This window comes from Tupaia chinensis, unplaced genomic scaffold (assembly GCF_000334495.1).
Source record: "Tupaia chinensis unplaced genomic scaffold, TupChi_1.0 Scaffold141517_1, whole genome shotgun sequence".
Taxonomy (NCBI): domain Eukaryota; kingdom Metazoa; phylum Chordata; class Mammalia; order Scandentia; family Tupaiidae; genus Tupaia; species Tupaia belangeri.
The window spans coordinates 395,287-420,765 of record NW_006201378.1 but is presented as its reverse complement, the minus strand read 5'-3'; the positions used below and the strand labels follow the sequence as shown (position 1 = coordinate 420,765).

Below are 25,479 nucleotides of genomic sequence, written 5' to 3'. Positions count from 1 at the left end.
ACGTTTTACACGGTAGGTCCTCTGCTCAGTCTTTATTGATCTTCCAGGGATGAGTCACATGCTGTTCTAATGCAGGTCTGATGATGCCCAGCATCAAATGGCCACTGTGTCACTCAGTGTGACATACTGGAAATGCCTGTTTATACATTGACCTCTTTTCCTTCCTTAACTCAAAGTGCCTTGAAGGGGACATTCCCAGTGATCCATAACAACTTTTTTTTTAAAGAATGAGTTATAGTAACGTACTCAGGGGCATCAAAAAGAGTTCATGGACCTAGCCACAATGATTCAAGGAACCAGGCGCTGCTGCATGATACTGAAGCTATATGGGAAGGTCCAGGTCCAGATCCCAGATTGATCTGGAGAGGCCAAGTACACCTGTAGGTATGCCCATGACCCTGACTGGTTGAGGGAGGATACGACATGGTGAGACCCTGTTGAAGGATCCTTTCTCTCTCTCTCTCTCTTTTATGAAAGAAATAAAAAATACTAATAACGGGACTGGCAGGTAGCATGGTGGTTAAGGTACTAGGCTCCCACATGGCCAAGCATGGATCAATTCCCAGGCTTGGCAGTTTGCTTTCTCACTTTCTCTCTCTGTCTGGTGAATGCACATGCACTATAGCAAATTAAAAAAAAAAAAATAGGAACCAGCAGGTGGCATAATTGTTACGGCTCTGGACTGCTACATGGCCAACTACGATTTGAGTCCTGGACCCGTAGGCTTGAAACTCATGCCAGGCACATGTGCGTGTGTGCACAAAGTCTCAAAAGGAGAATTGAGGAGAAGGGATTATGATGTGGCCATCCCCTGGAGGGAGAGGGAATTTCTTACTTTCTGTCTCTCTGTCTCTATCTGTCTCTCCAGCAAGTGCATATGCCCTATAGCAAAAATCTCTCTTAAAAAATAATAATAGTAATGATAAATAAATAAATAACTCTTTTAAGGAAAGAATTGCCATCATCATCATCTCTGATTACCCCCACCTGGAGTACGAGGCCATGCATGGCACATAGAAAAGGGAGAAGGAGAGAGCAGCTTTGTACTCTTGGCAGCTGTCATTGGGACCACATTGTCTCCTAAAATTTGATTAATGAAGCCCCCTAAACATACTCAGTAAGACTACCAGAATCTTATCTGTTAAACTGAAAATCAAAATGTGCCTGAATAAAAGAGAGTGAGAGAGAAAAAAAGAGGTGGACAGCAGCATCTCTTGGTCTCAAGCATATCTTTACAACAGTATCTGCAGCCTTTAAATTACGAGTAAATCCTGCAGTTGCAAACACTCTATTATTTGTGTTAATGGTATGACTTTATTGCATCGTAAAGAGGGCAAGGGATTTATCTGTCTCCAGCTTCTCATGATAGATTTGAAAACTATGTGACAAAAGATTAGTTACCCTCACTTGCACTTTCTGTAAGTTCTGCATAGGCTAGCTAAGAATGACTAAAAACAATAGTGATCAATGGGGACTTTTATTTTCTATAGTTAGCCCGTGAAAGCAATATCCACATATGGTAATTTTCAATATGCTTGGATAATTTGCATTAAATATTTATAAGCTAGAAAGCATGTACCTGAAGTTTCATACCATATTTGGGACCTACTATAAAATGTACTAGATTGAACACATCAACTATGGCAAGAAGTCCCTTGTGAGCCACAAGAGAACTATTAGGAAACAGAATCAGGAAAATGGAAATATTTTAGCATTTATGGGAGATGGGGAAAAGTGGCTCAAGCAAAAGGTTTCTTATTCTAAAGTGATAGGATTCCTAAGTTGAAAATAGCATATATATTTAACTTTGGTTTTCAAAGTCCCATAATCAGTAAGCCATGAAGTTACTTGATTACGTAAGATGGTTAAAACATTGTATTGCAAGCTTAATTACTTTTCATTTTTAGGCATTTCTCTCATATCAACTGAAGTGTTAGCATATAGTTTATTAAAGGTTCAATAAGCATTCCACAGTGATATTCAAGAGGCTACTAATTCGTAGAGATTTAAAAGATCACATAGAGAATGAATATACCACACATTAACATAGACTAACAAGCTTGAATGTATTGTCTTCTTCTGTTTTACTTCTCTATAATTTAATATTATTCTCCTATTATGTCAAGCTCCTAAAAGGGATTTTTAAATTTGTACTATTCAGTGACAAGTGACCTAGATTTGAAACTTGCTACGTGAGTTTGGCAGACAAAAGATACAGAATTATGCTTGTTTCCCCCCAAAAATAATCAATACAGTATCTTTCAGTGTAGTGATCAAGATAAAGGTGGTTATCCTGTTTAACAGTTAAAAATACATACAGAAATCCCTTGTGAATAAATTCTTACTTGGATGAATGAAACATGATATAAGATATATTAAAATGTACACCTATATTGAAGTATATTTTATACTAAAAATAATAAAATGAAAATGAATTACCTCATATCCTCTAGAACTATTTTGTATTCCAAAGTGGGGGGTACCAGGGTCTGGACAGGTATTATGAGCAGGATCTGAAATTCATAATTAAAAAGGAAACATGATATGGTTATTATGGGATTCTAATACTTTTCACTAAAAGGTGTTACAAAATTGAGAAAATTTTGTTTTGACAAATGTGCATGGTGTTTTTCATAAACGTGAAAAATTAAACTAAGTTGCTATTTTCATCTTTTCTGCAGACATCTTTATTAGACATTAATCTTTAGTGCTTCATCAGACTATAAATAAGATACATACATTTCTCTATTAAGCTATTTTTTCTCAACTGACATATTGTCCCTAGATTTCTGAAGAGGATTGGTTCTAGAAACTTCATAGATAGTAAAATGTACAGATTCTCAAGTTTCTCATAGTAAATGGCATATTATCTGCATATAACCTATGTACATCCTCCTGAGTACTTCATATCATCTCTAGATTACTCATAATACCTAATAAAACTTAAATATTAGGTAAATAATCATTAAACTATTTTTTCATTTCTGTTACTTTTACTATTACATTTTTATTTTTATTACATCTGATCACTGTATGTCTTTACAGCATACAAAATGTTTTTTTCTCAGCATGAATATTTGTCAAGTCAAAGATATCACCATCAACAGATAACTTTTCATTTTTGTGTGTGTTAAATTCTTTTTGCTCTTGATCCTCTTTCTCCCATTCCCTATTGCCCAATATATTTTCACTCTGCAGTTGGCTGAATTCATGGATGTGAAACCCTGGATGCAGACAATCTACTGTACCATTTTTAATAATTATCTATTATGATCTTCTGGCTTATAAGGATTAGTGGCCATCTCGTTTGGTCATCCATTACATTATTCCAAGTTCCTTGAATTAATTTTCCTCAAGATTTCTAAATGAGAAATATGTTTATGCTTCAAAATTGAAGTGTATAATAAACCAACAGTGACACTTTCTAAAAATCTAAGACCTTAGCAAAACAGAAGCACTTCAGCCTTATATTGGCAGCTCTCCAGCTACCAGGAGAAAAACAAAATAGATAACTTTTTAAAATGTGTTTTCCACAGCAGCTAACCTACTGGGGGAAGAAAACTATTTTTACTAGAGAGACAGCTACCATGTAGCAGAGGTTTTCAAATCAGATGATAGCATGCATTTGTATAATTAGAAAAAAATAATGCTTCAGTGAAATTATTTCTAATACTGTCTTTAACAAGATACTCGATTTCTTAGATATTAACCAAGATTATAAATTATTAATTCCTTTTGCTATAAAATTACAGAACACCTACTTTTCTGCTCATTAAAGTTGGGTGATCATGATTAACCCAACAATAAAACTCGAGTCTACAACAATGTCAGCGACTGCCCTCGGGGCTTGGTCCTGAGAAGGAAAGAGTTAGAGTAAAGAAAGAAGACGCGGAAGCAGAGATGCAGGTGAACACAGACAGGATGTGTTGCTCAGTCATGTTGAGCTTCTTTATTTATATATTTTACCAGGCACAGTGAACTATTTGCAAGCTTTCAAGGATACAGTTGAAGTTCTATAATTAGAGGTAAGGACTTTACTGAAGACGTTTTTTGACCTTGTTACTATCATGTGTGATTCTATTATGTGTCATAGGTCAAGCCAGTTTACTCATGTTGTTTCTCTGTAACTTGGAGGAAGGCTGTCTGAGTATGCAGCAAAGAGGATAATGTGTAAGCCATAAACATAGAACAGGCATCACATAATCTAGCCAGGGTCAAGATGATTGCCATGCTCCGTAGATTATTTTTCTGCATAGCCCCTGACATCTAAGGCATGTGTCAACCGGCTTCAATGTGCAATTAGTGAGGCATTCTAATGACTGCCTCCCGGATCTAGGATCCATACCTTTGCACAACAATGAAACAAAAACTGGGCTGTCTCTCTGGTCATAGCTGCTTTGGAGAATGGTAATAACTAAATCTTCCTTAAAGCTTTTTTTCCCCAAAATAATGTAATTGTCAATTGAGATGGACAGGAGATGGAGGCATGTGAGAGAATAGTCTAGTAGTTGCTTTAGCTGGCTTCTGACTTAAACTTCAAACTTAATTTGCATAATTTAAAAGAGGCTGCCTATCAGTTTAGCTAATTAGTTCTTACTCAAAAAACATTACCTTTCACAGACAAGTATCTATCTGTGTAACCACAAATAATCCAGTTTGGGAATAAAATATCTTCATCCCCAAATATCCTCATGTAGCATAATCTTTACTTACCAATGCAGGTGGGTTGTATACCACTCCATGTACCATCAGCCTGGCAGATTCTTCTGGAAGATCCCACTAGTATGAAGGGAGATTTGCACTGAAAGAAGACTTCAGACTTATAGGTGAAAGTTTTCCCACTAAGTCGTCCCTCAGCAGGGGTTCCAGGGTCTCCACAGAACACAGCTATTATAAACAACCAAGAAAAAGTCAGCTTTAAGAATCACTGTTTCAGGTTAATCTAATGAACAAGTTTAGTTTCTGCTAAATCATCAGGTTAAACTATTGAACCAATAAATGACAATAAGAAAAGAATCTGCCTTTGGACAATGCCCAAGATTGAGGTTTTTTTTTTTTCTTCTACAGGGCACTCCCTGAAGAAAGAGAGGGAAAGTGCGAAATTATCCCCTAGGGGGATGCTTGCACTGCAATCCTTTCTCCTTCATTTTCTCCTCTTGGGATTTTGTGCATGCACACACATACACTCCTAGTATGTTTTACAAACTGCCAGGTCCAGGACTCCAAATGCACAGAGAACTGTGTGGAATCCAACCACCTTACTGACACATGACCATCTGACTCTCAATATATGAGATTTTACACATGTGATATGGCTATGATTATACATCAGTACATACCACCATGTTTCTCTTACTGTATGAGGTGATTAGAGTTCACTGTTAAGACTGTGGCCAGTAAAACACAGTTTGCTGTAGCACTTACGCAGGCATTGGGGCACTTCTCCTTTCCACACCCCATGACCTTCACAGGAAAGGATGGCGGAATGAGAAAGCTGGTAACCGCTCATGCAGCTGTAGCTTATACTGGAGCCCCAGTGAAAATCATCTCCCTCTACTTTTCCGTTCTGCACGGGAGGAGGCTGGCTGCACAGGACAGCTATTTCCAAAAAACAAACAGGATTAAATGTTCCAGAGTGTCCATCATAGCTGAAATATTCAAATGACTCACATTTTAATTTTACTTGAATTGCAAAGAAAAGTTACATAGGGTTTTCTTAAAGGATTCGAAGAAGAATTATTGAAGAAGGCTATAAATCAAAATAATTTTTCCCTCAGTATTTCTTCATTAATTTAGATCAAGTATGTAAAAGCAAAGTCATGTCAAAACATATCCCACTGTAAAAGATAACAGAATGGAACATGACATTCTCAATATATGCAAGGCCAATAAAGGAAGAAATATTTTTATTTAATTTCTGTCTGTTTTTGATGGTTACTGAGGACAAATCAAATTAGAATTTGGTCATATAACATGAACACAACCTTTTGAATTTATATAGACAGATGGTAAGAATTTATTCTGCCATCTGTATTTTTTTATGTATTCAGAGGCAGCATATAATTCTCTAAAGATGTGGTCTGTTCATTCATTTGCTGAATAATTTAGAAGCTGCCTGAATGGTTAAAAAAAGATTCTTTAAAATACCACATGCAAGCATTTTAGCATGGTCTAGGAGCCTGATGTCCATTCTGTGCATGAGGCCACCAATTAAGAACATGGTCTGTAACACAGAAATGATTTATTACCTGTTGATAATGATGTGTGTAGCATTCTCAATTGTACTGGACTGAGTGTATGTCATGTTGGGTAAATTCTCTCTACAAGCTAAATGATGTATAGAGATTGAATATATAAAAATAATAATAAAAATAAATTTTAAAAAACAGTAATTAAAAAAAGAACATGCTCTGTAAGGATGATTTGCTGGTTGGTGATAACTCTTCAGGTCCATGTTCTCCCCTCACATTAGGATGTATACCAGTAGGGGTTTCTTCTTTGAGAAGCCAGAAGCTTCCTAAACTTTGGAAAAGGGGTACATGCAGGCAGCAGAAGGTAGTAGGAGAGATACTTGCCTGCATTTTCTTAGCCTGTCCATTCTCAGACCTTTTCATGGAGAAGAGTTTACAGATGCACATGAATAGCCTATGCATATCCAACACTTGGAAATAGGTCTTTTTCTTCACACTAAAGTTTCTACTCATCTATTTACTAATTCAAAAATGTGTCTTGAGAGTCCACAGGTGAGGTCAGGGGAACTCTGATCTACTCAGAGGAAAGATGAGAGCAAGGCTGCAGGTGGGAAGAGTGGTGAGTATCATGGTACAGTGGGTGCTGGGGTGAATGACAGAGAAAACTTCAAGGAGGGAAAGACAAAGATAGAAAGGGCTGATCTGTTAAGTCTTGTTATCCATGGGATTTGTTATGAAATCAGTGGGTATCAGAGAAAGGAATTTAGATCTGAAAAAGCATGTATGAAGTCCCAGCAACCACACTACTTTATTGGCAATGTTCATTATGACCACTTGACTGGAAGACTCCCTACGCAACTTTGTGTTTTGTTAAACATCTATTTCATGCCTGTTTTGTAAACAGGTGAAGAAAAGAAGACAGTAAAATCCTTAGAGTACTAGAAGAGGAAAAGAAGACTATCAAAGAACATGGCCATCTTGGGACCAGCAGTTAGCATAATGGCTATGTCGCCGGACTCCCATGTAGTTGACCGCAGCTCACGTCCCAGACCCGGTGGTGGCTTAAAACTCACGCCAGGCGTGTGTGCGTGCATGCCCAAGATCCCAAGAGGAGAATGGAGGAGAAAGGATTGCAGTGTGACCATCCCCTCTGGGGGGTGATTTCTCGCTTTCTGTCTCTCTGTTTCTCTCTGCCTGTCTGGCGAGTGCACGCGTCCTATGGTAAAAACCTCTCAAAACGAACAAACAAACAAAAAAAACAGAAAACAAAAACAAAAACATGGCCATCTCAGAGAGGAGAGGAAGTAACATTTTTGAACTCTTAAGCCTCACAACAAACTCTCTACACAAAACTATTTGTCTTAGAGCCCACTGAAGACAATGACTTTTCCATTAAAACTACTAAGTATCTAGCTCTTGTTCTCACTATATTTTTTTAATTGCATGATTTCTTATTTATATTTAATCATTATATATTTTTGAGAGATTTTGCTATAGGGTACATGCACTCACCAGAGAGATAGAGAGAAAAAAAGTGAGAAATCAACCTCCAGGGGGATGACCACAATGCAATCCCTTCTCCTCCATTCTCTTGAGATTTGGTGGACAGACACACACATGCCCAGTGTGTGTTTCAAACCTTCAGGTCCGGGATTTGAACTGTAGTCAGCCATGTGGGAATCCAGTAATGTAACCATTACACTATCTGCTGACCCCTCATTATACAGTTTGATAGCACACAATATGGTTTTTCAAAGCATGTATGCAGTGCATATCAACCAAGTCAAAGATAACATCATATACATCATCTTCAACAGATAACTTTCCATTCTTGTGTCTGTTAAATTTTTTTTTTCATAATCCCCTCCCTTGCACACCCTACTACTCACCACCCTCTTATACATTTCTTGTATCTACAATTTCTTACTATTATATCTTCAGACCTTCTATGTCTTTTTTATTATTATGACATTTAGTCACTGTACATCTTAACAGCATGCAAACAGCCACTCTGAAAAACAATATGGATCTTCCTCAAAAACCTACAAATAGAAGGACCAGCAGATGGTATTGTAGTTAAGGCACTGGATTCCCACATGATTGACCAGGGTTCAAGTCCCAGATCTAGAGGTTTGACAATCATGCCAAGTGCTTGTGCATACATGCCCCAAATCCCAGGAGGAGAATGGAGAAGAGATTGTGGCATGCATGGGGAAGTGATTTCTCAATTCCACTCCCACCCCATCTCTCTCTGATGAGCACGCTCACTCTAATGCACAAAATCTAATAAAGAAGAAAGAAATAAAAATGAAAAAACAAACTACAAATTGAACTACCATATGATCCAGCAATTCTACTCCTGGGTAGGAAAACACTCAGTAAGAAAAACACTTGCACATTAATGTTTATTACAGCATTATTCACAATTGCTAAGACATGGAATCAACCCAGATATCCAAGAACTGATTGATAGATTTAAAAAAATGTGTCACATATACATTATGGAATACTACTTAGCCATTAAAAAAAAATGAGACCCTGGCCTTTGAGAGAAAGCATACAAATGTGGAAGATTTCATTATAGCAAGGCGAACTAGACTATAAAAGAGAGGCATTGTATATCTCTGTTTAATTTATGCTGAATGTCTGCACTCTGTGACAGAAACTGAAAGACTGGCAGGTATAATAGGGGGATGGCAACTGTAGATATAGGAGAGGGTGAGTAATAGGTAATGGAGAAAAAAGGGGATCAAAAAACATTTATCAGACACAAGAACAAAAAGTTGTTGATGCTAATGTATATGGTAATCTCTTTGACTGCTTTTGCACTGTGTTCATGCTGGGAATACCATTTTGCAAGCTCTCACTGTATTTCCTTTGTTTCTAGTCTAATAGAGAGAAATATACCATCTTATGGGACTGAACATAGATAGCTTTTAGATTCCACTCTTCTCTTTTTTTTTTAAAGAATTATTTTATTCCATTTTATTTATCAATTTATTTATTTATTTAATTTGACCAGAGAGGGACTGAGTGAGAGAGAGAGGGGAGAGAGGGAGAGAATGAAATAGCATGCTATCAGGTCCAGGACTTGAACCATGATCAGCCATGTAGGAGTCCAGCGCCCTCAACCACCATGCCACTTGCCGGCCCCTCGCCACCCTCCTCTTTTCTCTCTTGTCCCTCTTCCATGCCAGTCAATGAGAAAGCCTGGATACTTCATCTTTGGTGCTAGTGGGGAAGTCCCAAATGTGCTAATCCTCAGATATCCTTTTACAACCTACAGCCAGCCCCATTCTCCTGTGGCATTCCAACCACTCTGCTTCTCTCAAGCCATCCTGACTGGGTTGAGCCTGCCTTAATTTCCCTAGAAAGTTTAATCACATGAGTCCTAAACTTCCATGTGCCTTCTTTAAAGGTGTGTCATCATCAGTCTTGGATCTAAATCCTGAAACATGTCATCGCACTAACATTCTTGACCACTATTCTGCTTGTCTCTTGAACCTGCATTTAAACGTCTGTGACTGTGTTCACCATCAAATCAATCATAAGACTTAACTAATGGGCTTAAAATGATTACCAAGAGACAGTGGGCCCCTGGGCTTCCACCACAGACTACAGAGCTAATATATCTGTTATCTGAGTCCTGACCTCTCCAAGATCTGGTCTGGGATCTCAAGACATTTGATACAGCTCTCTGTGAGTCAATGTTCCCATCTGTAAAACTGAGACTGAAGTATTATAGAAATAGAGTGATTTAACCTTTGCAAATAGGTTTTCAAGAATTCTGATTCCCTAACAGGGTTACATAAATGCTTGCAAAGTGAAATAAAATGCAATGCAATAAAAACTTTTGTACATCTCAGTGAGACCACAAAAGCAATAATAACACAAACCTTTGCACAGAGGTTTGCTCTGATTCCATGTCCCATCTTTGGTACAATGGATAGTTGATGATGTGACAGGCTCCATCAGATAGCCCGGGTTACACTGATAGCTCACAGTCTTGTTGAAGGTGAAATCAGTCCCAAACTGGATGCCATTCGCCAGTGTACCTGGATCTCCACAACTTATAACTAATAAGTAGGTAGGAAAAAAGAATCAGAGAAATACAAAGTCATCATGTAATGAATTAGTTATGGCTTCTATCCAAGTTAATCTTTTTCAACTGCTATTAAAAGTGATCAAGCAGTGAATTATGAAAGTGATACCATGCTATCATGACTATCCTGACTGCTGTATGGAGGCTATGTGTTTGGAATCACTTATTTGCATTTTATTAGTTGCCAACTAGTATGCTGGTTACCATCTCTGACTAGTCCCTAATTAGGCATGGTATGTAATCAGGAACCCACAGGCTATGGTCAGAACACAATACTGTTTCCTTTTCTCTCTATACTAAACGGTCATACAGAGAAAGTCTTGATCGTTTTTGGTTTCAGTTTTACAATGTCCAACCCAACTGACCATTTAAAGCATCTTCAATCATATAAACAAGAAATTTCAGAAAAATCTTCAAGTATCTAAGAAACAGAGCAATAATATAAAATATTTTTGCTTTTTTTGCTATGAATTAAAAAAAAATCCATAAAGCACTTTAAAATCCTGTTTTTTCTCCTTTCAATGGAGTGGATTTCACAGTAGTGTCCTTGAGTTTCCCATGATGTTCAGTTACTAACTTGTGCAGTCAGGAGCTGTGCCTGTCCAGGTCCCATTAGCTGTGCAGTGTCGAGTCATTAGCCCTGAGGTCTTATAGCCTTCCCAGCAAGCATAGATGACCGAGCTGGAGAAGAGTATGCCATCACTACTGACGATCATGCCATTGGTAGGGGTACCAGGATTCCCACAGGACACAGCTGTTAAAAAAACAGAAACGACCATACACAAAGGGAATGCCCATGACATAAATGACAGATACAGGAACCAAAAAGTCATCAGCTTAATAGGCCATATAGTTATTATAAAACCAAAGAACATATTTCTATGGAAAATATGAATACATTATATATATGTATATATATATATTTATTTTATTGATTAACTACAAATGTAAAATTGCATGATCACTTTATTCTTTCTTAAATACATTACTTTCAAACAAATTAAAACATGAATTAAAACACTGAAAATTCCAAGCCTTGCTACTCTGGGATTAAACATATTTTTAATACTTGACACAACGAATGTGATTTTTTAGAAAGGATCTATAAGATATTAGCAACTCAGAAGCATCTATCTTCATGCAATATGATTGTTGTTTAAGATCTGTGCAAATTGAATCATATTTTACATTTTAAGAGAATTCATTTTGGAAAATAAAAATTACCACAGGAATATGAGTGGCCACACATAAACTGCTTTGTAAAATGCTCCCCTCCATAGTACCAAGTCTAAATGCAGCTGTGTTAACTGGCTTTGATAAGATTACACTTTATATTTCTCTTTTTTTTTTTTGGAGAGGATTTTGCTATAGGGTGCGTGCACTCACCAGAAAGACAGAGAGAGACAGAGAGATAGAAAGGGAGAAATCACCCCCCAGGGGAGATGGCCAGGCCGCAATCTCTTCCTCCATTCTCCTCTCGGGATCTTAGGCACACACACACACACAGCCCGCCCTGAGTTTAAGCCACCGGGTCCGGGACTAGAACTACGGTCGACTACATGGGAGTTCAGCCACATAGCCATTACACTAACTGCTGGTCCCTGAACTTTATATTTCTCTAAAAAGTATCTTAGTGCCAGGTGGAGGCATTAGTGCCAGGTAGAGGCATTAAGACCGCAGTTATTGATGGTCACTGCAACAGGTCTAAACTCCATATATCTAGTTGAGTGCTCCTTAGCAAACAAAAAATTTAGCTGTTGCTTTGTTTCTTTCACTGTGTTATTTATTTGTCATAGGGCACATGTGTTCTCTAGAGAGGAGACAGAGAGATAACAGAGAGAGGGAAAGTGAGAAATCACCCCCCAGCACAGATGGCCATGCTGCAATCTCTCTCCTTCATTTTCCTCTCTGGATTTTGGTCACACATGCACATGTGCCTGGAATGATTTTTGAGTCCCCTGGTGTGGAAATTGAGTGCAGTCGGCCATGTGGGTGTTCAGTTCCTTAACCGCCATCCCACCTGCTGGCCCTTCACAGTAATGATTTTAGTCTATAAACTCTTTTTGCCTTTCTATTGAAAAGATTGCTGCATTTCCCCTGTAGCCCAGTCACATTAACATATAATAGGGAGGGAACCAGCAGTTAGCATAATGGCTATGTCGCTGGACTCCCATGAAGTCGACCGCAGTTCACGTCCCGGACCTGGTGGCTTAAAACTCATGTTGGGCACATGTGCGTGCATGCCCAAGATCCCGAGAGGAGAATGGAGGAGAAGGGATTGCGGCATGACCACCCCCCTGGGGGGTGATTTCTCGTTTTCTGTCTCTCTGTCTCTCTCTCTCTGGCGAGCGCACGCGCCCTATAGCAGAAAACCTCTCAAAAAAGAAAAAAAAACATATAATAGGGAGACAAATAAAGAATGTGACCCTTAGTTGGATTTAATAACAAATAAGGTATCATGAAACTGTTTCTGAGAATGACCAAATATTTGAAAATATTCTTGCCTATGTTCTTGCTCCATTTTTAAATCTAGCCTGGAGAACAAAGATACATTTTTCTTAAAAACATGCAAGAAGACAAGAGAGGAAATTTTCATGGTAATATTTAGAAGTAACTATACTGGAAGTTAAGGGGATGTCTTTTCTTACTGCATTGAAAAAAATGTACTTATTGTACCAGCAGTTGGCATAATGGCTATGTAACTGGACTCCCATGTAGCTGACTGTAGTTCAAGTCCCGGACCCAGTTGCTTAAACTCACGCTGGGTGCATGTGCATGCGTGCCCAAGATCCCAAGAGGAGAATGGAGGAGAAAGGATGGTAGTTTGGCTATCACCCCTGGGGGGTGATTTCTCGCTTTCTGTCTCTCTGTCCCTCTCGTCTTTCTGGCCAGTGCACGTGCCCTATAGCAAAAAAAGAAAAAGAAAAAAAGTGAAAAAAATGTACTTATGTTTAGGTTGAACTGCATTTTTTTCCCAAAAATAGTACAGAAACATACATGCTGGTATGTACCTATGTCCGTGGTAGATATAATTTATTAATCATAATCCCCTTCCTTTATGAATCTGGGTTTGAACTCACAGTCCTTTGTAACATAGACCTTACAGTTTCCCTCAGCATTAAGTTGAGATATATTTTCCAATACAGAAGCAAATGCTCTCTAAGGTAATCTAAAGCTCAAAAGTTTCATAACTAGAAATTTCAATTAAATTTTCATATTGTATAGAACCGGGATGTTGAGTTAGTCAAGATTATTATTCATTCAACAAACACTTATTTATCACTTAGCATGCAGCAGGTGCCCTGCAGGTGTACTAATGAAAAGTGTGTTATAAAATAGAATCACATTTGATGCAATCCATTAATTAGAAGAGAATTTAAAAAAAATAAATTAACATTTCATCATATTTTCTGCTTCCTGACTTTGTTTTCTTTTTAAGAATGTTCAATTTGACCCCTTTTAGTAAAATAAATCTTTCTTTTACTTGATATACAATAGAATAGTATTATATTTATTTTGAATGCAATTTAATAAACCAATAAGAGATATTATTATTCTATTGTACTCTAACTATATTTGCTATTAAAGATTACATGTAAATCTTCGGTTGTTACCTATGAAGCACCAGTGCCCAAACCAATCAAATGCAAGGAGACTTTAAAAAATTTGTGAAAATAAGTCAGATTAAAGTATAAGTTCATTTTGGTGTGAAAAATTAAAAATCCATGCATAGTTTTTCCTAATACCTATTTTCCATGAACTTCATGAAAATCCCTCATAACAGGTGAAAAAAATACACTTAGTTTATAGGTAAATATATTCTTAGCAAACAAATATCATAATAATGCCATCCTAATGTTGAGACATTGCATTCATAATTAAATCTTTCTTTTCTTTTTTGGCTGACAAGAAAGATTTTCAGTAATAATTATACCTATGAAAATGCTATCAATATATCTGTTTTTATATCAGTGCTGAGGTATGATATAAAAAAATGGAGCCAAACAGTGGTGAGATGGTTGAGGTGGCTGGATCCCATATGGCCAACCATGCAGTTCTGGTCCTGAACTCCAGAGCTTGAAAAGCACATGGGGCATGTTTGTGTGCATGTCCAAAATCCCTAAAGAAGAAATGAAGGAGATGGGATTGTGGCATGACAATCTCCCAAAGGCAGTACTATCTCGTTTTCCCTCTCTTTCTTTCTCCATCTCTCTCTAGTGAGTATACACATTCACTAGCAATTTTTTTTTAAAGATAAAAGTAGACTAACAATGAAACAATAGGTTAAATTTAATTAGGAGAGAATTTTTAAAATTAAGTTAATATTTCATATTTTCTGCTTCCTGACTTTATTTTCTTTTTAAGAATGTTCAATTTGACCACTTTAAGTAAAATAAATCTTTCTTTTACCTGATATATAATAGAATAGTATTACACTTATTTTGAAAGCAATTTATTACTTACAATTATTAATACTGTTCATTTATAATAACTTCCTATTTTAAAGAGATTACTGTTATGTTAAAGAGATGTGAATTTTTGCCCAGACATGTTAAATAAGCTTGAGCAATCAATTCAAATTCTTTGGATGCAGCATTTGTTACTGTAAAATGGGTATAATGAGGATACTTACTCTCCATTGTTATAAAATTACACTTGCTATATGTAAAATGCCTAGTATAAAATTTAGTGCATTAGTCATAGAATGAAATAGCTAGTAGCTGATGCTGTTATTATTTTCATTCTTATCATCATCATATTCCCATCAGTGATTAGCACTGTTCCTATTCATTGCTCCTTAACCCCGTCTATTCACTTCCAGAATCTATAAAAGGCTGACAGATCACATACAGAGTATCATCAGGAGAAGATTAAAAACTGCTGTCTGTCTAATAAACTTGCAAAGGATAAGAGGCAGTGTTATAAGATCTTTTGAAAAGTCAAGAGGCCTCCCTGTACCAAGTCATGATTTTTTATGCTATGCTTATGAATGTAGGTGTGAAGGGGGATTGAATTGCCAAGAGTTCTGTGGAACTTTGAAGGACACGCACAGTGCGTACTTCAAGGTAGACATCAAGGCTTGCTTTTACTCACCCTCACACACAGGCTGCAGTCCCGACCATGACCCATTGAGCAGACATGTTCTCTCAGCAGAGCCCCTCAGCTGGTGGCCCATCTCACAAGAGAAGCGGAGAAGGCTCTTTGTCTTAAATTCATCACCAAGGCGAGACCCATGTGCTGGGGTCCCTGGATCACCACAAAATCCAGGGTTGTTTCCTGTTAGACAGAAACACGCATAACAATGCACAGTTCTGTTAGATTTGTTTAAAACATCATTGTAATGTTTAAAGATAATGAAAAGTTATTTAAACATGTATTTAACATGAGTTATGGTTATATAACATCTGGCAATCTTATAAGAAACATTTTCTTTCTTTTTTTTTTTTCAACTTGCTGGAGGGCAGGTACATTTGCTGGAGAGAGAGAGAGAGAGAGAGAGAGAGAGAGAGAGAACATAGCCCTCCGGAAGGATGGTTATGCTGCAATCTTTTCTATTTCATTTACCCCTCCTTTCAGGATGTTGGGTACCCATGCACATGTACCTGTTGGTATTTTTTTTTAAGCTACTAGTCTAGGACTCAAACTTCTCAAGCTTGGCCATGTGAGATCCAGCCACTTTAAACACCACACCACCAGCTGGCCCAAAACATTTTCTTTATGATAGTCCCCCAACATGGAAGAATTTAATACATTGTTCTTTTATCACTGACATCAAAATGGTTGATTAAAACATAGTAACATTTTATGGGAATGAATGATATATTTTTTTAAATAGGTGAAATACCGGGAACAAGGAATGTGGCAAGTGTTCACTGAAGAGTGAGTACCACTAGCAAAAGGGAGACAGGCGTTAGGGTGTCCTGGGAATAGAAATAAGTCTAATGAGAGGTCTGAGTCTGCTCAACTATGTCCAGAGTTGTTGATTCACTTAATTTTATTTATTTATGACATTTTCATGGGAGAATTGGAATGATTTTTTTTTGGACAAGCATCTATTCATTTATTGATGCTAGAGGTAGGGAATATGGGGAAGAATCAACAGGAAGCACAGAAAAACAAAACAAAACAAAACAATGAGCAAACAGGGACAAACTTGTCCAAGGTAAGCAAGCCTTCTAGCAAGAGAGATCGAGAGAACCCTGACTCTTACAGGAGAATGATGAGTGTCAAAGCATATTGATGAAGATGATTACTGAGAATAATGGCCCATTTGACTGGAATGAAGTAATAATTAAGAAGTAAGGGAGTGGAGTGGGAGATGGCAGAGCGTAAGAGAGAGGGAATCAAGGATGGGGAAAAAAAAGCAAAACATACAGGAAACAAGAAATGGAAAGTTATTTGTTGATGATAACATGTATGTTGATGTGCTTTATTGAGCCAAGATACAGTGTACTCTGGATAGAAAATCTCATTTTGTATGCTGTAATGATGTACAGTGAACAAATGCAAATAAATAAATTTAAATTAAAATATAATAAAATAAAAATGAAATAAAGTCAATTCGGGAAAGAAACTGAAGGGAAAAAAAGGACACTTATGTAATTATGTAATATTTCTAATAATTTATCATTCTTAGGTTCCTGACCTGTACAATGGGGTAGCGTTCCACTCCAGTGACTGTCTTCTTGGCAAACTCTGGTGCTATTGCCTATAAGAGTCCGGCTCCCTTTGCACGAGTAGTGAACTATGGCCCCATAGGTAAACAGTTCTCCAGTCAGGATAGCATTGGCAGGAACCCCTGGATGCCCGCATGATATAACTTTCAAAAAGATGAAAATAAGTGAGTACATTATTCCAGTTAAACCACTTTGCATTGCTGTTTCCCATACAGACACCCATACTAACATCATCTATTAAAGAAAAACATCTAAATATACTGGTTTATTTCTGTAGGTCTATATATTGTGTCAGGAAAGTTATGATGTGTTTTTCTATACAAGAATATGTCACGACTTTTCCAACAACCTAGTAGATACAAGATAAGAACTTCCAGAGGCCAAGTCTCCCTTTCACAATATCTATGCACTAAATATTTTCTTTTTCTTTTTCCTAGACTTAAATTGAGGTAGCATTGATTAAAGTAGATATTTACACGTAGGGTTTTCAAAGAGACAGGAACACTACCTAAATTTCCCCATCTACTCTTAAGTGTATATCACCAAATAAGCAGTATTATAGGAAACTTGAGAACAAAAAATGGATCCATCAAAACTATTTAAATTATATCTTCAGTTAATATGATGATCATACACTTTGGGGGCAAAATTCTGTCAAATATGCTTAATCTCCAAGTTCAGATGTGTGGGATGATCATTGAAAAAATTCTTATTTCAACAGATAGCAGTCTGAAATGCATAAGAAGATAATAATAATAATAGGAATCGTTGATTTCTTCCTTAAATTATTCTATAAAAAACTCAGTATTTCTGTTTTATTTCCTTAAAATTATATCAAATCAGGTTCATAATCTATTTACAAATATCCCTCATTCTAGATTCCAGACTAACATAAAATAGTTAAGATTTTTTTCTTTTCTTTCCTTTTTGACAGAGGGCATAGCATGATCACTCACCAGAGAAAAACAGAGACAGAAAAAGATAGAACAAGGAAAGAAAGACAGCACCCACTCATGGGTATGGTCAGGCTGCAATCCCTCTCCTTCTCCACCCTGTCAGGACTTTGGACATGCATGTTCACATGCCAAGAGCATTTTCCAAGCTACCAGGGCCAGAATTCAAACCACATTTCCAACCATGTGGGATTCAGTTCCCTTAACCACCGGGCAACAGGGCTGGCCCTAAGATAGTAAAGATTTCTCTTTTCCTTTTCCTCATTAGGTATCAGACTGACGAACTTTACACTACACACAAAAAACTAATAGAACTGAGGATAGCAATGAATTATTGAAATGCCACTAAATATCCTAGAGTATTTACATTCAGTCACAGCAATCGAAATGGGATACTACCTAGAGAGTTAGATTTAAAAGTCTGGAAGGCATTACTCTCCCCCTGAGTCACATAAGCTCTTAGTGCCTGTCCCACATTGACATTCATTCATTGGAGAACTAGGCTTTACCTACATAGAGTCCTAAAAAGAAGCTAATTAGACCTGAAACTGTGAAGCATTAGGTAAATGACCATTTGCGGGTGAAATAAAAGGAAACAGAAAGTCATCAGTGAACAACAGAACAGCAAAAACAGAGAAGCAAAGGGGCTCTGGAGCACGTATACAAGCAAACTGCTCCTCTGAGATCTTTGCCTTCCTACATTTATTGTAATTCCAGTTGTTAATGACAACAAGTGGTGGGAACTAGCCACCTAGGAAAAAGAAAGTCAGTTAAAACCCAGCTCCTGGAGATTTGATGCACATTAACAATACCAAAACTAATGGAAGTCTCGCATAGGCCAGGGAAGATGTAAAAAAAAAAAATGTTTTGGAAAATAAATAAACAAATAAATACAAACGAATTTCTCTGAAAAATCCCCATGTGTGAAGATAACATAGACCTAATTTGATGAAGATTGTAACGTGTGTACAGATGCATTATTTGTATCATCTTTTTTTTTATTTAATGTTCTCACCCACTTTCTCCATGGAAACTGGTTGTATTGTTAACTTTAGAATCTGAGGCAAGTTTCTGCACACATTAGAAGCAGTTCTGAGGGAAACTCGCTTTTAAATGGATATGAGTGATATTCTGAGAGTAAATGGTAATCCATTTTTCCATGTATTTGGAAGAGTGAACCTGAGAGAGGATGTACTGAGGCCACTGGCTGCCCTGTTGGGCTGTGTAGAATAGGCCTATCTGCTAGGGTGAAGCAGGAGACAGTGCTAATAACAGAGCCAAAGATATACAGGGGTCTTTGGAAAGTTCAAGGAATGCGCATATTATGAAAAAGGTATAAATAGATTTCAAATTATTTTGTCCCAAAATAAACTCATGTTTTAACTTCTTTTTCCACAAAAATTTTAAAATTTCCTTAGAATTGTCCCAAGTGGTAACCGGTGACCTGGATCCAGGTATGTGAACATGCCAGTGTCCCTATTTTCCTTCTTAAACTAGTTTAAGTTGTAATTTGTGGTTTTAGCTAGTCTATCAAAAGCTGCTATAAAATGGATACAAATGATGATGAGAGGATCAGAGAGAATTAAAACCCAGTATGTTTTGAAATACACGTTTTATGGAAGGCCACATATTAGATTGTGTATTTGAACAAATGTTTGTCCATTTTGAATCTTTTCCCTAACATGACTGTCTGTTTTTGTATCTTTGTTTATTCTTTTTATGAGAAAACACCTAGTGCTAAAACCCCATCTGGGACGACATCCTGTACTCTGCTACTGTCTTTGCTAACTAGTCTGAAACTCCTTTGCTTAACAATGTAACTGGTTACATAAACCCCCCTCCCCTTAGAAATAATTAACCTACTTGACTCAACTTCTGTAACTGCTTTCACGTAGGAATCCTGCACACTTGGCAACCAACCCCTACAAGAGGCTACCTAAATTTTGGCTGGCACTACAGTTCTGGCTCTGGGAGCCCGAGTCGCAGACTATAGTTGCTGGCCAGCTAATCAAGACTCCCTTTAAACTTAATCTGGATATATATATATATATATATATATTTTTTTTTTTTTTCCTTGTTGGTGTTTATAGAGGGTTCTGTGACACAAGAGACACAAGAATCCAACAGACAACCTTACTTACCCAAACACTTGGGCAAGGAACGATCCCATAAGCCATTCGCCATACAGGTTAAGGCTGAAGATCCCAACAAGTAAAAGCCTTTCTTGCAGTGATACAGGACACTCATTCCGTACTCAAAACTCTCGGGGAGATTCTGCTGGCCAGGACGAATGGCATTTTCCACGAACCCTGGATCTGAACAGTTCACCACTGGAAAAATAAAACATTTCATACCCCATTTAGAAACAGCTCTGCATTACAAACAAATCAGATCAGAAGAAAAGGGACATTCCTCACCGTTTCAAAAAGTTAACAAAACGAAGATATCACTGAGGAGGCTGATCGTGAGAATGCGCCTGCCTTGATTAATCTCCTTACTACTTTGGGCCATGACACTTCGAAAAACGTCAAGCAATTGATCACTCCTCTAGCAATGCTAATGACATGGAGCGCATGTCCTTCATCTAGGTCATAATAATAACATGTTTCCTCAACATGAATTGTAAAATGACTTTTCTTGGCTAAGTGTTTGTGTTCTAAAAATGGTAAAATAGACCTTAATAGAGTTAGTTTGGTTTAACATTTTTACTTAAGTGTGATTTTATTTTTATAAAGCAAAAATAGCAAAATGTATTTTTTTTCAACAGAGAACTTCACATTCTTTTGTCTGTTCAATGTGTCTTCCCTTTGCTCCTTCCACCCACCCTCTACCACCCATCCTCTCTTACCCACTGTCTGCCTCCCACTCCCTGTCTTCCCAGTCTCGGGTATCTGCACTTGTCCTCCGTACTATCCTACCTTTGGATCTTTCCGTTTCTACTATACAGTATAGACATCCAGTATATACATATATACTATGGAATATTGCTTAGGTATGATGTTTTAGGACAATCTGTGATATAGTAATTAATTACTTCAATCCCCGACACTTACATTCATTAACGTTTCAAAATGCACCTAAAGGAATTTCTGTTCTCTGTTGAATGCAGATAAAATAGCAAGTGTTGAATGAACACTTAACAGAAATATAAATCAAGCTGCCCTCTGATCTGAGCCTCTTCTCCCTTTAGACACAGCCCCACAGTGATAGAGAGTGCTGTGGTGTGCGAGACATGCTCTGGTTAGTCTGAATGGCATCCTATTAGCCTGAATGCCTGTTGGCATCTGTGAGGGAATTAGCAATGTGCTTTTGCAGGTGCAGAGGAAAAGAAAGAGCCCTCGATTACCTCATGCTCTGACCTCTCACATCAGTGAATGAGACAGCTGCTGTGAAGACCCCACTCTCTCCAGATATTTCTAGCTCAGCAAAGAGTTGTGCATCTAATTCTCAAGCGGGCATTTCGAGTCATGGGTCCCATGGGCTGAAGACAAACCCCTTCCCCAATCTGTGCACGTGCTTTCCTCTCTGTTATAAGGAGGGAAGTGGAGGGCAGCACTGAGGCTCAGCAAGTTCCCCGTTAGTGCTGTAGAATCATGTTCCGTGCTTTTTCTGTAAACAACCCTGAATTTACAGGAGACAGCCTTGAGTCCCTCTGGATTTAAAAGAAAATATTTATGGAGGGCAGTCAAACAGGTTCAAGGTCTCAGAGTGCATGGTATCTATAATAAAATGGTAACGAACCTCTGAAATAGCAGAATTACCTATTTGGAGAAACTAATAAACTTGAGAGACCAGTTATTTGCATAATCAGGAAAACCACTGCTTGGGACCATTCTGGCACCTGGAGTTGCATGTCCATCTGGGGAGGGAGAAACAGTTTCCCTGTGCAACACCTTCCAAAGGAGCTGGGTGTTCCCTGGGCCCCAGGGCTAAAGATACTTTCGTGTCCTTGGTTTTTCTTTCTCTTGCTCTCCAGAGTCACCCTCAACATGAAAGCAAACTGTTTTTTCAGTGTGCATAGGGGAAGATGCATACGGAACATTAATGGAAGGATCTGAACCAAGTATGAATAAAACACCTCTGCAAATGGCTCGCAGGTCTTCCCATGCCCAAACTGAGTCATTGTATTCTTTTTGGATCCAGGTTTCCTTAATATGGTCTAATTATATGGTGAAGAAGGACAAAAGGACAGAGCCATTGCCATTATGGGTTCTGAACTCAAGGGAAGAGTTAGGTTGCAGATAAAAATAAGAAAAGAATCTGGCAGAGAAGTTGTGAACAATGCAGTAAGGAGATCCAGCGGCACCCATTCGCTTGTTGAGAAATGAAATGCTTTCTGAATTCCACCATGGCTGGAGGAGGGGGATTTAGAACACATGAGCTTCATAGTTCATGCTCTGAAATTATAGATTAGAATTCTCCTGGAGGGCCCCTCTTGCCTAAATGAGACGTGCATGGGAGACAATAATGCCCTCATTATGGAACATCTTTCTGGAACATTAGATTGCAATAGAATGACCTGGCAGGTATACTAAAGTACTGAGCCCCAGGCTTATCCCTACTCTACTATTCAGTGCATTTAAATATTGGATCAAAAGAAAAAAATAAAGTTGACAGAAATGAAGATTCCATGAGCTTCAACTTGGAAAACTGATAGAAGACATAAGTACACAAATATTCTAAAGCTACTCATGTTTTTTTTTTTTTAAGCCCTATATAATATTGCAGTCAGAAACATCTATTTATATTCCTTTCTAGTTATTTCTGAGGCTTAATTAAGAGATTCAGCTGTGTCTATCTGCTGGGGGGAAGAAAATGAAAATAGGGCAAGAATAATTTGATTTCTTTGCCCATGACAGAGAGAACCTTGAATTATTCCATGTCATGGTTGCAAATGGGTGCGTTTTATCATATGGAGAAAAGCTTGTCTCCCATAATAGTTCATTAGTGCCCAATCAGTCCACACAAGCAACTTTTCCATCTGAATTCTGTTGCCATTTGTGTGTGAGCAGTTCTTATCTAGGGATCTGGTGGAGAGACACTTGCATGACAGATAGGTGAGCTGTGGGTGACCCAAGTATAATGAGGAGTCAAATTACTTAAACTGTCCCGCAGCATATGACGTGATCAATGAAGTTAATGGGGTAGACAAATGTCAAACCATGTCAGAACTTGCTTCTCTAACTGGTTTCCAAACTTGATCTGTGACGTGATGTTAAGTGTTGGGTAACGCAGCAGAAACTCTTGAGACGCTCATTGTAGGGGTCTCTATCTTACTTGTCATCTTTTCCCCCCAATAAATTAAGACAATTTCTAGGTGTGACCACCTGACATAAAACTCAGTTTTATCAGCTAGAAGGAATAAATATGCTGATGTCTTAAATGCATGTGCTTAGGACAGTGTGGAGAAGGTCAAATGAACACAGAATTAGTCCATGGGGACAATTGTGTACATCAGAGAGTTAAAAAAGAAATGAATATAATAATAACAGGTCCAAGGTCACAAAGATTGTTACATAGAATCGGTAGGGATAGGCAGATGTTCAACCTGTCTGGTGTAATGGACTTATAAAAATACATGAGTATGGGAACTAGCAGCTGGCAGAATGGTTATGTTACTGGATTCCCACAGAGACAACCATAGTTTGAGTCCTGGATCTGGTGGCTTGAAACTCATACCAGGTGTGTATGTGTGCGTGTCCAAAATCCTGAGAGGAAAATAGAAGAGAAGGTATTGTGGCATGGCCATCCCTACTGGGTGTTGATTTCTCATTTTCTCTCTCTCTCTCTCTCTCTCTCTCTCTGTTTCTCTGGCAAGTGAATGTGCTCTATAGCAAAAAAATCTCTCTTAAAAAAAAAAATCAGTATGCTTTGGTGACATGAATTTCAAATATTTCAAATGGGTGTCTTCCTCTTTTTTCTTTTCTTTTTCTTTTTTCACTTACTTTTTTTTTTTTGGGGGGGGAGCTATTTTTGCTGTAGTGTGCATGCACTTGCCAGAGGGAGACAGAGACGGAAAGTAAGAAATCCCCCTCCAGGAGGGATGGCCATGCCACAATCCTTTCTCCTCCATTCTCCTCTCTGGGTCTTGGGCATGTACTCACATGCTCTCGGCATGAGTTCAAGCTACCGGGTCCGGGACAAGAACCGCAGTCGACTACATGGGAGTCCAGTGACATAGCCATTAAGCCAACTGCTGGTCCCAACTTGACTGTTTTTAAAAGTTAACTCTGAGAGTAAAGAGTGTCTATAAATTAGAGAATTAAAAAAAAACTTAATATCTAGCCTATAACATATTATTGAGGACTAAAATTTCCACTCTTAAACAACAACAAAAAAAGTGGGAACACAATCTTATTGACCTGTCCCTGTTTCTCCATGCTCCCGACTCCCTTCTCAGGTACTAATGGTAATTCTGTTCCATGGCCTTGTTTCTGTTCAGAACCCAAGATGATAGATACATTTTCATGAAAAAAATCTCTCTGGTGATAGGACAATAGAATACATTTTAATCCCCAGTTCCTTCTCCAGCTGTTCAAAAGAGAAATGAAATCAGCTCTCCACACACTCATTTCTTCTAGGTTGTTGGGCTATAGGGTAGAGGGCAGTAACACCATGTAGCATAAGAATTTAATAGTCACATCAGGGATCTGACCTCCATGGATAGAACAACTCCTAAAAGGAATCTATAGGCTTCTTATCTGTTTCATTTCAGCCTGTTATTGGACTGGGAAAAACTGAAGGTGTCTTCTTTTTTTCTTTTTTATTTTAATTTATTCATTTATTCCATGAGTTAGATGAAAGGAAGACAGAGACAATAAGGCATCCTTACCACGGTATTTTTTTTTTTTCTTTTTGTTAGAGGGCGCATGCATTAACCTGACAGACAGACAGACAGAAGGAGAGAGAGAGTGAACGCACCTCTCAGGGGAGCATGCTCATGCCACAATCCCTTCTCCTCTCTTTCTCCATCCTGTCCGGATTTGGAGCACACATGCACAAAGCCCAGTGTATTTTCCCAGCTATTAGGGAGAGATTTAAATCATGGTTGACCATGTGGAATCTGACTCATTTTAACCACGAGCTTACAGGGCTGGCCCACAAGAGGGTCTTGACTTTTGATACACCCCCAGGTCCACCCAGCCCTGGATCAGGGGCACTTGCATGTCTAGTGTACTCAGAGCTATCTCTAGATGTGCAACAGCAATCTTCCCATGTGGATCTGCTTCAGTACGCCACATTTCACAGCCGTGCCACTTCCTGCCTCACTCTAGCTGTCTGATTTATCGAATAACGCAATTCTGAGTTTCATGTGCAGTTCTTGGAAAACTTTTTCATAATACATTCTTACATTAAATGCAATGTAGTGTGGCTGTATATTATTTACTTTATTCATTTATTAAAATATATTAATTCATGATGAATTTGAAAGTTAAGATTTTACTTCAAGGGCCTTTGCTGATTTTAGTCATTGAATTTAACTTGTATATTGAAAATTTGATTGGAGGTTAGAAATCTAACATGAAATTCAAAGCACTTCTTAATCTTTGGCATCA

The 25,479-nt window shown here is 38.0% G+C and overlaps 1 protein-coding gene across 1 annotated transcript in view; it reads right to left on the bottom strand.

Annotated features, from left to right (window-relative positions):
- The window catches only part of CSMD1 (CUB and Sushi multiple domains 1), a gene marked incomplete at its 5' end in the record, with an annotated part of 442,872 nt that overhangs the window by 22,782 nt on the left and 394,611 nt on the right, over positions 1-25,479 (bottom strand). Inside the window, 8 exons of the mRNA XM_006163216.1 lie at positions 2,440-2,513; positions 4,714-4,887; positions 5,425-5,598; positions 10,088-10,267; positions 10,871-11,047; positions 15,388-15,570; positions 16,940-17,113; positions 20,065-20,253. Coding sequence (XP_006163278.1) covers positions 2,440-2,513; positions 4,714-4,887; positions 5,425-5,598; positions 10,088-10,267; positions 10,871-11,047; positions 15,388-15,570; positions 16,940-17,113; positions 20,065-20,253 — 1,325 coding nt within the window. The remainder of the gene's footprint in view (positions 1-2,439; positions 2,514-4,713; positions 4,888-5,424; positions 5,599-10,087; positions 10,268-10,870; positions 11,048-15,387; positions 15,571-16,939; positions 17,114-20,064; positions 20,254-25,479) is intronic.